Below are 13546 nucleotides of genomic sequence, written 5' to 3' on the forward strand. Positions count from 1 at the left end.
CAAAAGTAGTGTAGAAACTCTCTAAAATAAATATATAAAATATATATAAAATAAGCTAAGTTGTAGAGGAGGGTCACAGATTTGAGCTAGTTGTGACGACAGGCCAACAGACTTACCATAAATTCCGTCTGGAGCAAATGAGAACTTGCCACTGTGTCTTGCAACTGCTGTCTTGTCAGGATCCGGCTGGCTGACTGCAGGTACTCCATGGCAACCTTTTCTCTTGGCGTCGGCACGGCTACGAAAGGTTCGATGCTGCCCAAGCTGCTCATATCCAAGGTGAGCGATACATTGGATCCTCGCCTGTATTACAAAACAAGTGATGTGCAATCAGCTCTTTATCTCATGAGGAAGCTGTGTCGGACGTTTGGGTTCCAAAGAACATTCGCAAACCGGAACACTACTTCCGGGTTTGCGGCATTCAGGAGCCAAAACGTTCAACTTGCAAGGCGTTCAGAATCCAAAGTATGATTGTATATGTAATCTTATGGATGAGACCTATACTGCAATCAGAGTATGGTGTGAAAACGCATGGGGCCATCACCTTTCTGAAGCTAAGCTGATCTTCGTCTGTCCAGCCCAGTTTGAAGAGTTCTAGAGAACCACATGTTAATATAAATGCAAGAAATAAATAACTTCAATAGGTGGATCATGGCCTCACTGCATGATCATTCCATGCAATATACAATTCTGTCACTGTTAGGTCTGTTAATTCTCATTTTTTGGACTTGTCCCCTTGCAAAATATTCTGTTGCTGCCAATGTTACCCTGCGTTTTGAGCTAATTAGCAGCTTCCTGCATTGCAAAACTAACTTATGGTAGAAAAGAACCATTTGCCCTTCTTTATATTCTGGAAACACAATCCTTCATTCTCTCTTATTTACTGCCAAAGGATCCTTCCAATATACTCAGGTTTGTTTGATTGAATCAGCTCTCTCCCTGCCATTTGCAAGAGTGAAAATGACTTTAATTATTTGGATGTCGCTTGGGAATAATTTATCACTGGCAAAGTGCACTTGCTAAAAATCAATGAGGCCAACTAAAACACAATTGCTTGCAGGTTTAAATCTCTTTTAAATAAGAGCTTTGGAATTATTAATGTATCCACTAAGAAAGAGAGTTCAAAGTTGCTGACAGAGGTTTGCCTTCCTCTCATAGCCTCCACACACAACAGTTTCATTCTGGCACTTTCCCTCGAAGAATCAAAGAATTGTAGAGTTGATAGGGACCACGAGGATCATCCAGTCAAACTTCCTGCAATGCAGGAATCTTTTGCCCAACGTGGGGCTCAAACCCACAGCCTTGAGTTTCAGAGTCTCATGTTCTAACAGCTGAGCTATTACTTGCCTTTCTAAGGGAAACCCACCCACGGATGCTAATCACATGGAACACTCTGCCAATAGACGCCTTCTGTTTCAACTTTTAAGCGCCTCCTGAAAACTTTCCTAGTCTGTCAGGGTTATAGCTATTCTTACAATAGTTAGCCAATTTCTGATTTTAAAATTTTCATGGTTTTTAAAGCTGGTTTTATGCACAGTATATACTGTTGCCAGTTGCTCTGATATTTTTCATGAATAGCAGCATATAAATATTTTGTATCCATCAATTGTAGTCTGATGATCTGCCTATATGCAGTGCTTTTTTCTGGGGGTACGCAGGGGTACGCATACCCCTAAACATTTTGTGAATCTAAGTTTGGCCTCATTGAGGGGCAGTATTTCAATATGAGTAGGAAAATGAGAGTACCCCTAAACATTTTTAAAAGAAAAAAAGTACTGCCTACTGTATATGGAAAAATCACTCAGAATGTATTGGGAGGGCATCAAAGATAAGAGAATCTACCTTGATTTTATCTTTGCTTTTAGCAAAGTCCACACACACACCCCAATAATACTTTACTGAGGAAACTGAACAAAAACAGCATATAACTAAGGAGAAAGAGGCAAATAGGTTACAGTGGTACCTCGACTTATGAAGACGATCCGTTCTGCGGCTGTCTTCGTAAGTCGAGGTTTTCGGATGTCGAAGCGTGCGGTTGGCACATGTGCGAAGCGCGATTTTGCGCTTCTGCACATGCGCAAACCGCGCGCGCAGAAAAGACTTCTGGGGTTGTCGACTTCAGAAGTCGAAACCTTCGGAAGTCGAAGCGTTCGGATGTCGAGGTATGACTGTATATCTTTCTAACTTCAGGCCTTGGGCATAGCAGGGAGACATTCAACCACAGGTACAGAGGAAAAGCTCCCTCAGAACTACACAGCAAATCAGATTACATGACTCCTCAGTAGGGATCATGCCACTCTGCCTGGTTGGTAAGCAACATCTCCTCCAACACCGGCTTTTGGTTAGCTGACTTACCGAGAGCAAAATTAACCCTTAGTTTACATACTGAATGATCCCCACTGTTTCACTTCCAACAGTTGTCATCCTTGCCATGTAGTGGAATGCAGCTCCTGCTATTTTACATAGAAAAGGGTCCCCATTTCAATACTCCACTCTCCCAGAGCACTTTGCAAATGGGTGTGAAACTGTTCACAAGGGGGCAAGTATCAGAGGGAAGAAGGTGCCCAGGCAACTAGATCAACTGTTCCTCACATAGTGTGCAATCTTAACTTTCTAAACGGGTCCACATTTTCTTTTCCCTAGGCAAGCAGAGAAAATCCATTTGTTTTGTTTTGTAACAAAGCACAATTGAAATGTTAATATTTTCTTTGGCTTTTACATTGTTATATCTGTCAGTCGTGGCAAAAGGGCTACTTCCTTTTTAACAAAAAAGAAAGAAAGAAATGTGGCCAGATCTAATTATAACTTTGAATTTATAGCTTTTTCCAGCTCAAGAGATTGGTCAAGAAAACTGTGCAACAGCCCTGCTGGACAGATGTAAAGAAGGCAATTCATTGGAAGCAGTTTAAGGAGATGTATGGAAAGAAACACAAGAATTATACATATAAATTTGCTATTCCAATGGTTAAAGGTAAAGGTAAAGAGACCCCTGACCATTAGGTCCAGTTGTGACCGACTCTGGGGTTGCGCGCTCATCTCGCATTATTGGCCGCGGGAGCCGGCGTGTAGCTTCCAGGTCATGTGGCCAGCATGACAAAGCCACTTCTGGCAAACCAGAGCAGCACATGGAAACGCCGTTTACCTTCCCGCTGTAGCGGTTCCTATTTATCTACTTGCATTTTGACGTGCTTTCGAACTGCTAGGTTGGCAGGAGCTGGGACCAAGCAACGGGAGCTCACCCCGTCACAGGGATTCGAACCGCCGACCTTCTGATCAGCAAGCCCTAGGCTCAGTGGTTTAACCACAGCGCCACCTGGGTCCCATTCCAATGGTTAGGGAATAACAAATAATTGTTCCAAATGGTATTTAATGTCAGTGATAGGGATGCAGGTGGCACCATGGTCTAAACCACTGAGCTTCTTGGGCTTGTCGATTGGAAGGTCGGCAGTTCGAATCCGCACGATGGGGTGAGCTCCTATTGCTCTGTCCCAGCTTCTGCCAACCTAGCAGTTTGAAAGCACACCAGTGCAAGTAGATAAATAGGTACCACTGCAGCGGGAAGGTAAACGGCATTTCCATGCGCTCTGGCACTCATCATGGTCCTCCATGTGCCAGTAGTGGTTGAGTCACGCCTTTACCTTTACCTAATGTCAGTGATAAGAAATGTATCAAGGCCTTTAGCACCCCCTTGCTAAAGCTAAGGAGGTCTAAAAGTGGAGAGTTCCTGAATGAGTGACTACTTGAGTACGTCACGCATGCTGTCTTGGGTTTCAGGATGAAAGAAGGATGGGATATAAATGTAAGAAGGCAGTTCTTCTTAGGAAGGCTTTTCTGTAGAAACTCCAAATCCTCCTTAGCCCAATTTCAGAATATTTCACATCCTCCCCAACTGATTCACAAAGCACTTTTGAGCGAGTGAGGCAAGGGTGAACAGAAGAGACATTTAACTGGAAAATATTCTACAAGAGACTCCTCTTCCCCTTCTTAGGGGTATCCAACCCGGTGCAAACCATCAAGCTTTTAAAGGGGTTATTTCCTGCCTATAATTTACATTTAAATCACTTCTCTTGTCATACATGGCTATTTCATTTGGCACCCTGCTCTCTCTCAATGTAGTTTACATTTACTGCTTTCTTCCAATGCAAATTGGACTGCCCTGCAAATTTTCCTTTCTTCCAATCTGGTCAAGGAATTAAACAATTATGTTTTTATTTCTGTTTTTGTGAATTTTTTGTAATTTGGAATGTTAGAAAATCAATAAAAAATTTTTTTTTTTGGGGGGGGGAATTAAACAAGGTTGACCGATGCCCAAACGTCTCTGCCTTCTCACTTTGGTATTCCAGACAAAGGGAGGAGCCGCTTCCTTCTGCACTCCCAGACCTCCAGGACATTTGCCGAGATTCCCCGTTGTGGCTGGGGGCTGTTTGTTAGACAGTGTCAACAGTGCAGGTGGAAGGAAGCCATTCATTAGCTGGCAGAAGTACCGATTACAGAGGAAAGGTGCTTGGCTTTGCATGTTAAGACTGCATCACAACTATGCACATCCTGGTCTGGAGATTGCACTGACAGGCAAAGCGAAAGGATTGCCGAAGAGGCAAGTGCGGTGTAATGTTTAGAATGTTGGACTAGGGCCTGGGCGAGAGACTTTGGGAATAATATATAGCTTACAGCTTGGGAAAAGTTATGGAACTGGGATATAAAGTTCACAGCATGTTGTACGTTGAAAGAAAATTCTATGAAAATGATGTGCCGATGGTATTTAGCTCCTAGTAAATTAGCAAAAATGTATAAAACATGCTCAAATGTGAAGGCACCTTTTATCATATGTGATGGAATTGTAAGGTAGTAAAAGGATCTTGGGAAATGATATATAATGAGTTGAAAAAAATGAGTTGTTAAAAAGCCTGAAGCCTTCCTTTTAGGAATTCTAGGTGCTGAAATCTGAAAGAAGCAGAAAAGACTATTTATGTACATGACCATGGCTGCACGGATATTACTGGCCCAGAGGTGGAAAGAAGATAAAGAATGGCAGATGAAGACTATGCTGAAATGGCAAAAATGACCGGAAGAATCAGAAATCAGGAAGACCAAAATTTTAATAAGGAATGGAAATTTTTTTATAACTTATCTTAAAGACCATTGTAAACAGTTAGTAGGATTGGAATATCACTTGTAGTTTATGATTGAATTCTGGACATAATGGAAGAGGGAAAGGATTTGGATTACCATAAAAGATGCAGGAAGAAAGGATTAATGATAGTACCCACAAAGGGGAGGGTGGAAGTCCAGGAGATTTCTTGGAATCTTGTTTTTATTATTTATGTTTGATATATCTCTGCAAATTTTTAATTTGAAAACCAAATTAATAAATTTTCCAGAAAAAAAGAAAAGAATGTTGTACTAGGACCTGGGAGGCCAGGGTTCAAATCTCCACTTGGGAATGAAGCACATTGTGAAGGTAGAACACTGTGAGGAAGAGAACCATGTATGCCACCTTGAGTTCTTTAGAGGAAAAGTGGGGCAGCAATGTACTGTAATAACAACATTATCATTTTTTATTTTTAATAAATGCTGCTTGTGCAAGCAAGTGCACGTCAGACTATAAGCATCACAAGATGCTGAGCAATGAATCCATCTGCCTGGTTGTGGACCCTGTAGGTGTGTGTATATCCTGTGAATTCTGCCTTCTGTATATTTGGGGGTGAATCCCAAAGGAGGATAGGTTTTTCCACAGTGTTCCCAGAACCCTTGCAACATGCCATAGCCACTTCCATGCTCATCAGTGGAAAGATGCTAAATTGTCCTCGTTCTTTCAGTACAAGTGTAGTACACTGCCCTGTGGGGTTTGCTACCCTATTTTTGGCTCTAGGGCTCTCTGGTTCTCTCTTTCCAAACAGACTTTTAGAGAGCCTGTTTTCTAATACTGTATCAACATCATACAATGAAGCAAAGTAAAATAGTACTTAGATGTTTTGTCCTTTGCTTTCAACTGAAAATTTGTTTTAAAAAAACCAAAACCCAAACCAAACACGTTGGAATCAACACCACAAAGGGGTTGGTGGAAGACAAGAGATCAAATCATCCCATTTGGGTGGGGTGGAGACACACAGAAAAAGCATGCATGCTGTACTTTAGTTTGATAGGAACAGCTCCATGGGACTTCTTATTTGTGTGTGACATTTGTTTGTACAGAAGAAATCGCATAGAGCATCATGTTCAGAGTGTGGCATGAACGTGCTTTAAAGACTGGGTAGCCAGTCTATGAACAGTGATCACAGAGAGCAGAACGTGAAAAGCACGCTGTGCAAATGCTTGTGAGTCTAGGGTGGCATGTGGCAGCTGCTGCTGAGATATGCCAGGGGGTTGTTTTTAATTAACCACCCCATTAATTCAGATGACACGAATACACTAAAACACCCTAGTAATTTCCATGCACACACTATCCACAACCACTGCACTTTTATCACACCAACAGCTCAGGGCACACCATCTTGGAAGACAGCTGAACACATTTAGGACACCATACAGGCACCTTTAAACACCCCTGACATATGTAGGACAACTGTGATAAATTCAGTGATATACATATGTAAATCCACCTGGAGGGGAGACCATTTGAGAACCACTTTGGGTTCCATGATGGAAGAAGGGTGGGAAATGGATGGAAGGCCTTGCTTGTACTTCAAAATTTATCTCAAAACCAAGTGTTCATTGGGACAGGACAAAGGATTTTGTGCTGACTGCTTAAGTTACTTGTTGCATGTATGGGCAAAAGGTTGTGTGAAAATCGACAGTTATAGGGCTATTCTAAAAATAAATAAACCACTCTTTATGGGACTTGGTTGACCAGTTAGCTAAATGTGTGAGCAGGGGGACAGGATGTTATTCAAGGTATGTGTCCCTGTTAGCCTATGCCAGGTGACAATCCTTCATACAAACAGCTAACTGTACAGTGACACATCTCCATGGTCCCTGCTTCCTGGTAGCAAGCCACACAATCAGGATAACATCTATACAAGCTGTGTGTCTGTTGTCCTCAAATTTTCTGACACAACTTCTGTCTTCCTTGGTTCTCCTTTCTGCTTATTGTATGTTTGTGTGTTGCCTGATGTCACTTAAGAGAAGTGGGACCACATTACCTAGGCACCTGTATAACTTAGGCCACACAAACTGCCTTGGGATGTGGTAGTCGTGGGTTTCTTGCATTGGGAGAGGAGTCAACTGGATGATCTTTGTGGCTCCCTTTCCACCCTGTTGATTCTATGTCTCATGAACTGCCCAGCATCTTCAATGCCCAACTTCATACTCCAAGTCACTCATTCAGACTTTATCATCTCAAAAATAAATAAATAAATGGGGAAAAGAAGGAGGAGGAGGAAATGATTTCAACAAGTACTTCTAGACTTAAGTTTTAAGCAATCAGTATCTGGTTGGGACAGGAATCGCTCAACATCCTGTGCAGGAAAACAGCTGACATGAGAGCAATTTCAGCTTTCCCTCTTTTAATCAGGCTTTCTAAAGTACTGCCAATTCACTCCTGTACTTCCCTCGATAAGGCTGCGCTGCCGAGCAACGGGAACTGACTGTTCAAAACTGAACGCTTAGACAGCCTCCCATCTTTTCCTGTCAATTAGTTCTACCATCGAACTGGAATGTTATCATGTAAACCATTGCTTTCAGATGAAACATTGGCAGTAAACCCCACCCCCCACCCCAGATTCATACCTCTCTCTCTGTGTGTGTACACACACCTATCAACTTCCCAACATTTTGTCCTGCTCTCCTGCTGGCCCATCATTCTCTATCATGGGGACTGGGAATCTATAGCCCTTCAGATATTTATCCCATCAGCACCAACCAGTGTGGCCCAACAGTCAGGGATACTGGGAGTTGGAGGGTTCCCCATCTACCGAACACAAGAAACACAAATCAGATGGTCTGTGTGGTTAGGAGAGGACTTGATTCTCAACGACTGGGGTCACTACATTAGCAGTGGCCCTGAGTGTATTCTTTTACTTTCCCCTTGTATCAAGTGACTGGTTGCCGTTCATTCCTACATGGAAAGGTAAAGCACTGGAACAGTGCCCTCTGATGCAGCAAGGACAAAAGTATCCTTTGCTGACAGTGATCCACAAGGAATCATGTCTTTGTATGCAGAACACACCGGTAGGCAGTGCATCTGCTGAGGCGCATAGTCATGCTTGCCCTCCCCATACAGCCTGCCATCAAGGCTGGCGTTAGCCTGGTTGATGAAGAACCAGGGATCCTGCTGTGTACTAAGTCAGATCCATGGTCTGAAGCTCTCTAGGGTTTCAGACGAGGGACAGTCCCAGTCTTGCTGGGAAAATCCTGGAAAATCCCAGGGCTGAATTCAAACTACAAGAAAGTAGATTCCACCTAAACATTAGGAAGAACTTCCTGACAGTAAGAGCTGTTCGGCAGTGGAATTTGCTACCAAGGAGTGTGGTGGAGTCTCCTTCTTTGGAGGGCTTTAAGCAGAGGCTTGACAGGCATATGTCAAGAATGCTTTGATGGTGTTTCCTGCGTGGCAGGGGGTTGGACTGGATGGCCTTTGTGGTCTCTCCCAACTCTATGATTCTATGATTCTGCATTCAAAAGCTGGTGAGACCATTATTTGCATCATCTGTGGGGAGGGTTAGGGTGGGGCTTCAGAGGAACAATTGGGAGCTTAAAGTGAGCAAGGCAGTCCAATACAGACTGAACAATTCTTTAATTTGCACATGCATTTAACTGCATTCGCACACCCTGGTTTTCTTAGTGCTAGCCACAGATTGACACTATTCATCCTCCTAAAATGTTGGGGGAATGAAAAGTTCTAAACTCTTTGAAAACGATTTTAGTGCTCTCATGTCAGAAATAAGACTTATTGAGTTCAGTGGGGCTTACTCCTAGATAGGTGGGCCCTAAGTTGCAGTCTTGAACCTTCCCTTCCCCCCACCCACAGCCACTTATAAATACAAAGAACCTTTTAACAGGCCACTGAGACAAATCACTGACAAGCTACCAAAACTGTCTGCCAGATGTCAGCCAGTGATTAATCTGTCTTAAGTTCAGCCAAAGGGAATAAATGCAATGGGTGGTGCAGCAAAGACAAGCGCAATCAACAACTGACTGAAGAAGGTTTCCTGTCACCTTGGGAATGAAATTGATTGGCACTGCAGTTTCCTGTGTACAAGCTAAAACCAGTAGCAACGAATGTAACAAGGATCAAGCCTCGATAAGAACTGCGAGCCTGCAATATGCTTACGCTTCTCTTAGGAAAAAAAAAGCAAAACAAAACACTGGGCTAATTTACATAAAAAGTGTGGTGGCAACTGCAGATTTATTTGACTCTGGAGATGCTGATGCTGTAAGTAGAATTGTCATAAAAACTGAGTTTCTCTTGGGAGTTGTCCAATCCAAAATATAACCACCAGAGTTTATGAGCTCTTTTGAACTTTGTCTCTTAGGAAAGGTGGAAGATCTCCTTTGACATAGGCCACTGCGTGCAGCAAAAAGGACAATGCTCTGTGTTCAGTGGAGAGAGCTTCCTGTTGTAAATATATGAAGTCTCTGTTGTGAATATTTACTGCAGGGGTGGGGCCCTCTAGACAACAACTCCCATCATCCCTGACCATTGGCCATGCTGGCTGCAGCTGATGGGAGTTGTAGTCCAAAAGAAACACTTCTAAGAGCCTCAAGTTCCCTGTTCCTGGTTTACTGTCACAAACAGTTGTATTTCGGCCCTAAAGATACTAACCTGATGTTTGTTCTCCATTTCCCCTCAGACTGAAATACCTGCATTGTGAATCAGTAAGAGAAAGTGCCTACTTAAAACTTTAGCTTCTTTTAAATTCACTTCCCTAAATTATGATATTTCCAATTACAGTACTTTGTATTAAGGTCTTTGTGGGCTGAAAACGTGTGAGGGGCTTGTGGAGTTGTGGTGGTTAGCTGATGACCCCTGCTGATGTCATGCATGTCAGCCACATGTACCCACTGATGTCACATCTGGCTGTTCCATGGAAGGAGGAATCCTGGACTAGTCAGGAGACTCCTCCTTGCATGGAGGTGTACTAGGCATCTACATCTCTTTGCACATGGGCACCTCATAAGGCCACCCAATGCGCAGACTGCAGAGTACACATGTTGTCTATTTATGCTTTCAATACTCAAGAAGAATAATCTAAAGCTGGGCTTTTCCAAACTTGGGTCTCCAGCTGTTTTTGGACTACAAGTCCCATCCTCCCTGATCACTGCTCCTGCTAGCTAGGGATGATGGGAGTTGTAGTCCAACAATAGCTGGAGACCCAAGTTTGGGAAACCCCGATCTAATCCATAAGAACAGGGTACCTATCATCTGCAGAAGCATCGTGGGTCACCTGCCTCCCCATCTTGGTGAGGTGAGGCTCATTTGACATCAACATGAAACCAAGCCTTCTGCGTTACCGACCCACTCCTATGGAATCCTCTTCCAAAAGAGATTCAGCAAATGCATTCTACAGTAACTCTGGAATGTTAGCTGAAAATGTTTCTTTGCTGCCTGACGTACACAGACAATGGGGGGAAATATTTCCCCATAATAATTAGCTGGTGATCCAGTTTAATTTTTGTTTTGTTTTTTAATGGTGTTATATTTGCTGGCACAGGTGCAATTAGGCTATGGCAGGTGAAGGGAGGCCACAATAATGTCATAGGAGACTGGTATTGGGTTGAATTAAGCCACAACTTTATTGATTACAGGAAAGAACAGGCTTGGCTAAGGCATTGGGCATTGATAGGAACCTGGTAGGGTCACATTTGTGCTGCTTTTTTATGGTATTATAATTGTTGCATACCATGTTGATTGTTTAAATGAAACTGTGGTATACAACATTTTTATAAATAACTAAACCACAGCACTCTCCCCTCCATTGTGTCCAATCTTTCAAATACTCTTCTGAAACAACTTTTTTTGGGGGTATCCCAAGCTTCTGCTTTAAACAATTGTTATTGACATTTCCCTGAAAGCAAATGCCTAAGAGTTATATTAAGCACAAAGAAAAGCATATTCACCTCAGCACAATGGAGTAAATTTATCCTCCAAATCTATGCAAAGCTGTGTATTTCGGCCAGGAAATTCCAGATCCCTTCCTGTAAATATATATTAGGTTCTCATGCTTGTGAAACCATCCACAAACACTGGCTCGGTTTCATTATTCAAATTGCAGAGAGCTACACAATGCCCGAAAGTCCGTTAACAGAATGCTGAACCATAAAGGCAGGAAGTGTTTAATAATAATTTGGTTATATATAGCACAAACAGTGATACTTACGCCAGCAATTCTGCTCAATTAATTAAATATTAGAAAGGAAGGCATTTATCAGTACCTAAAAGGTATGAGAGCGAAAGAGACACTTGAGGCCCTGCTTTTCCCCCACAGAAGTATTTGAAAAAGCAGATAGCTTGTCACAGGTGAATGGTGGCCTTTTCCAGCCTAGTCTATGCCTGCTGAACCAAATGCTCTTAGAGGCTGTACATGCATTAATAGGGCGCCCCACATTGTAACCTATAGATTTCCCCAAATTGCAGGGCAATCCTAGTAATGGGTTACAGCCAACAAAGTTCTACTCAGAGTAGATCAATTGAAATTAGCAGACCAAACTTCGTCATGTCCATTAATTCCAATGGGTCCACTAACCTTGGATACAATCCCATGTCTACTCAAAGGTCTATTGAACAATGAAGCTTACTCCCAGGTAAGTGGGGTCAGGATTGCAGCCTCAAACATTAATATCTGTGTTTGAAAAATAAAAACACGTGAAACGTGATAGGATAAACCCATAAATGACACCGGTCTGAGGTGCGCATTTTGGACTCACAGCTGTCCATGGAGGCGCAGGTTAATTCTGTGTCCAGGGCAGCTGTCTATCAGCTCCATCTGGTACGCAGGCTGAGACCCTACCTGCCCGCGGACTGTCTAGCCAGAGTGGTGCATGCTCTGGTTATCTCCCGCTTGGATTACTGCAATGCGCTCTACATGGGGCTACCTTTGAAGGTAACCTGGAAACTGCAACTAATCCAGAATGCGGCTGCTAGATTGGTGACTTGGAGCAGCCGCTGGGACCATGTAACACTGGTCCTGAGAGATCTACACTGGCTCCCAGTACGTTTCCAAGCACAATTCAAAGTGTTGGTGCTGACCTTTAAAGCTCTAAATGGCCTCCCCGCAGACTGTCTCACCAGAATGGTGCATGCTCTAGTTATCTCTCGCTTGGATTACTGCAATGCGCTCTGTGTGGGGCTACCTTTGAAGGTGACCCGGAAACTACAATTAATCCAGAATGCGGCAGTGAGACTGGTGACTGGGAGCGGCCGCCGAGACCACATAACACCGGTCTTGAAAGACCTACATTGGTTCCCAGTACGTTTCCGAACCCAATTCAAAGTGTTGGTGCTGACCTTTAAAACCCAAAACGGCCTCAGTCTTGTATACCTGAAGGAGCGTCTCCACCCCCACCGTTCAGCCCGGACACTGAGATCCAGCGCCGAGGGCCTTCTGGCGGTTCCCTCATTACGAGAAGTGAGGTTACAGGGAACCAGACAGACGGCCTTCTCGGTAGCAGCACCCGCCCTGTGGAACGCCCTTCCATTAGATGTCAACAAAATAAATAGCTATCCTAATTTTAAAAGACATCTGAAGACAGCCCTGCTTAGGGAAGCTTTTAATATTTAATGCTGTATTGTTTTAATAATCAATTGGGAGCTGCCCAGAGTGGCTGGGGAGACTCAGCCAGATGGGCGGGGTATAAATAAATTATTATTATTATTATTATTATTATTATTATTATTTAGATAATCTAATTAGAATTACAAGGAGTGCTGCATGTTGCCCTCCTGGAATCAGTAAGCCTAGGTAGGTATTGGGGCTGGGGCTGAACTGAGGCCTGCAGCAACTATGTCACTTTCTCCAGTGGGAATTTGATCCTTGATCCTGAAAAGGTTGCCCACCTCTTTAACTGCTGTAGCTCTCTCTCTCTCTCTCTCTCTCTTTCTCTCTCTCCCCCCCCCCCAGGTATATGAACAAGGGTAAGCTAGCCGAGTGCAAGCTGGATTTCGAAAGGGCAGAGGAACCAGAGACCAAATAGCAAACATGCGCTGGATTATGGAGAAAGCTAGAGAGTTCCAGAAAAACGTCTACTTCTGCTTCATTGACTATGCAAAAGCCTTTGACTGTGTCGACCACAGCAAACTATGGCAAGTTCTTAAAGAAATGGGAGTGCCTGATCACCTCACCTGTCTCCTGAGAAATCTCTATGTGGGACAAGAAGCTACAGTTAGAACTGGATATGGAACAACTGATTGGTTCAAAATTGGGAAAGGAGTACGACAAGGTTGTATATTGTCTCCCTGCTTATTTAACTTATATGCAGAATTCATCATGCGAAAGGCTGGACTAGATGAATCCCAAGCCGGAATTAAGATTGCCGGAAGAAATATCAACAACCTCAGATATGCAGATGACACAACCTTGATGGCAGAAAGCGAGGAGGAATTAAAGAACCT

At 43.3% G+C, this 13546-nt stretch overlaps 1 protein-coding gene across 1 annotated transcript in view; it reads right to left on the minus strand.

Moving 5' to 3' along the window:
- The window catches only part of PTPRR (protein tyrosine phosphatase receptor type R), an 85161-nt gene that overhangs the window by 12581 nt on the left and 59034 nt on the right, over positions 1–13546 (minus strand). The window contains exon 6 of the mRNA XM_060279667.1: positions 117–303. Coding sequence (XP_060135650.1) covers positions 117–303 — 187 coding nt within the window. The remainder of the gene's footprint in view (positions 1–116; positions 304–13546) is intronic.

This window comes from Zootoca vivipara, chromosome 10 (genome assembly GCF_963506605.1).
Source record: "Zootoca vivipara chromosome 10, rZooViv1.1, whole genome shotgun sequence".
Classification (NCBI taxonomy): domain Eukaryota; kingdom Metazoa; phylum Chordata; class Lepidosauria; order Squamata; family Lacertidae; genus Zootoca; species Zootoca vivipara.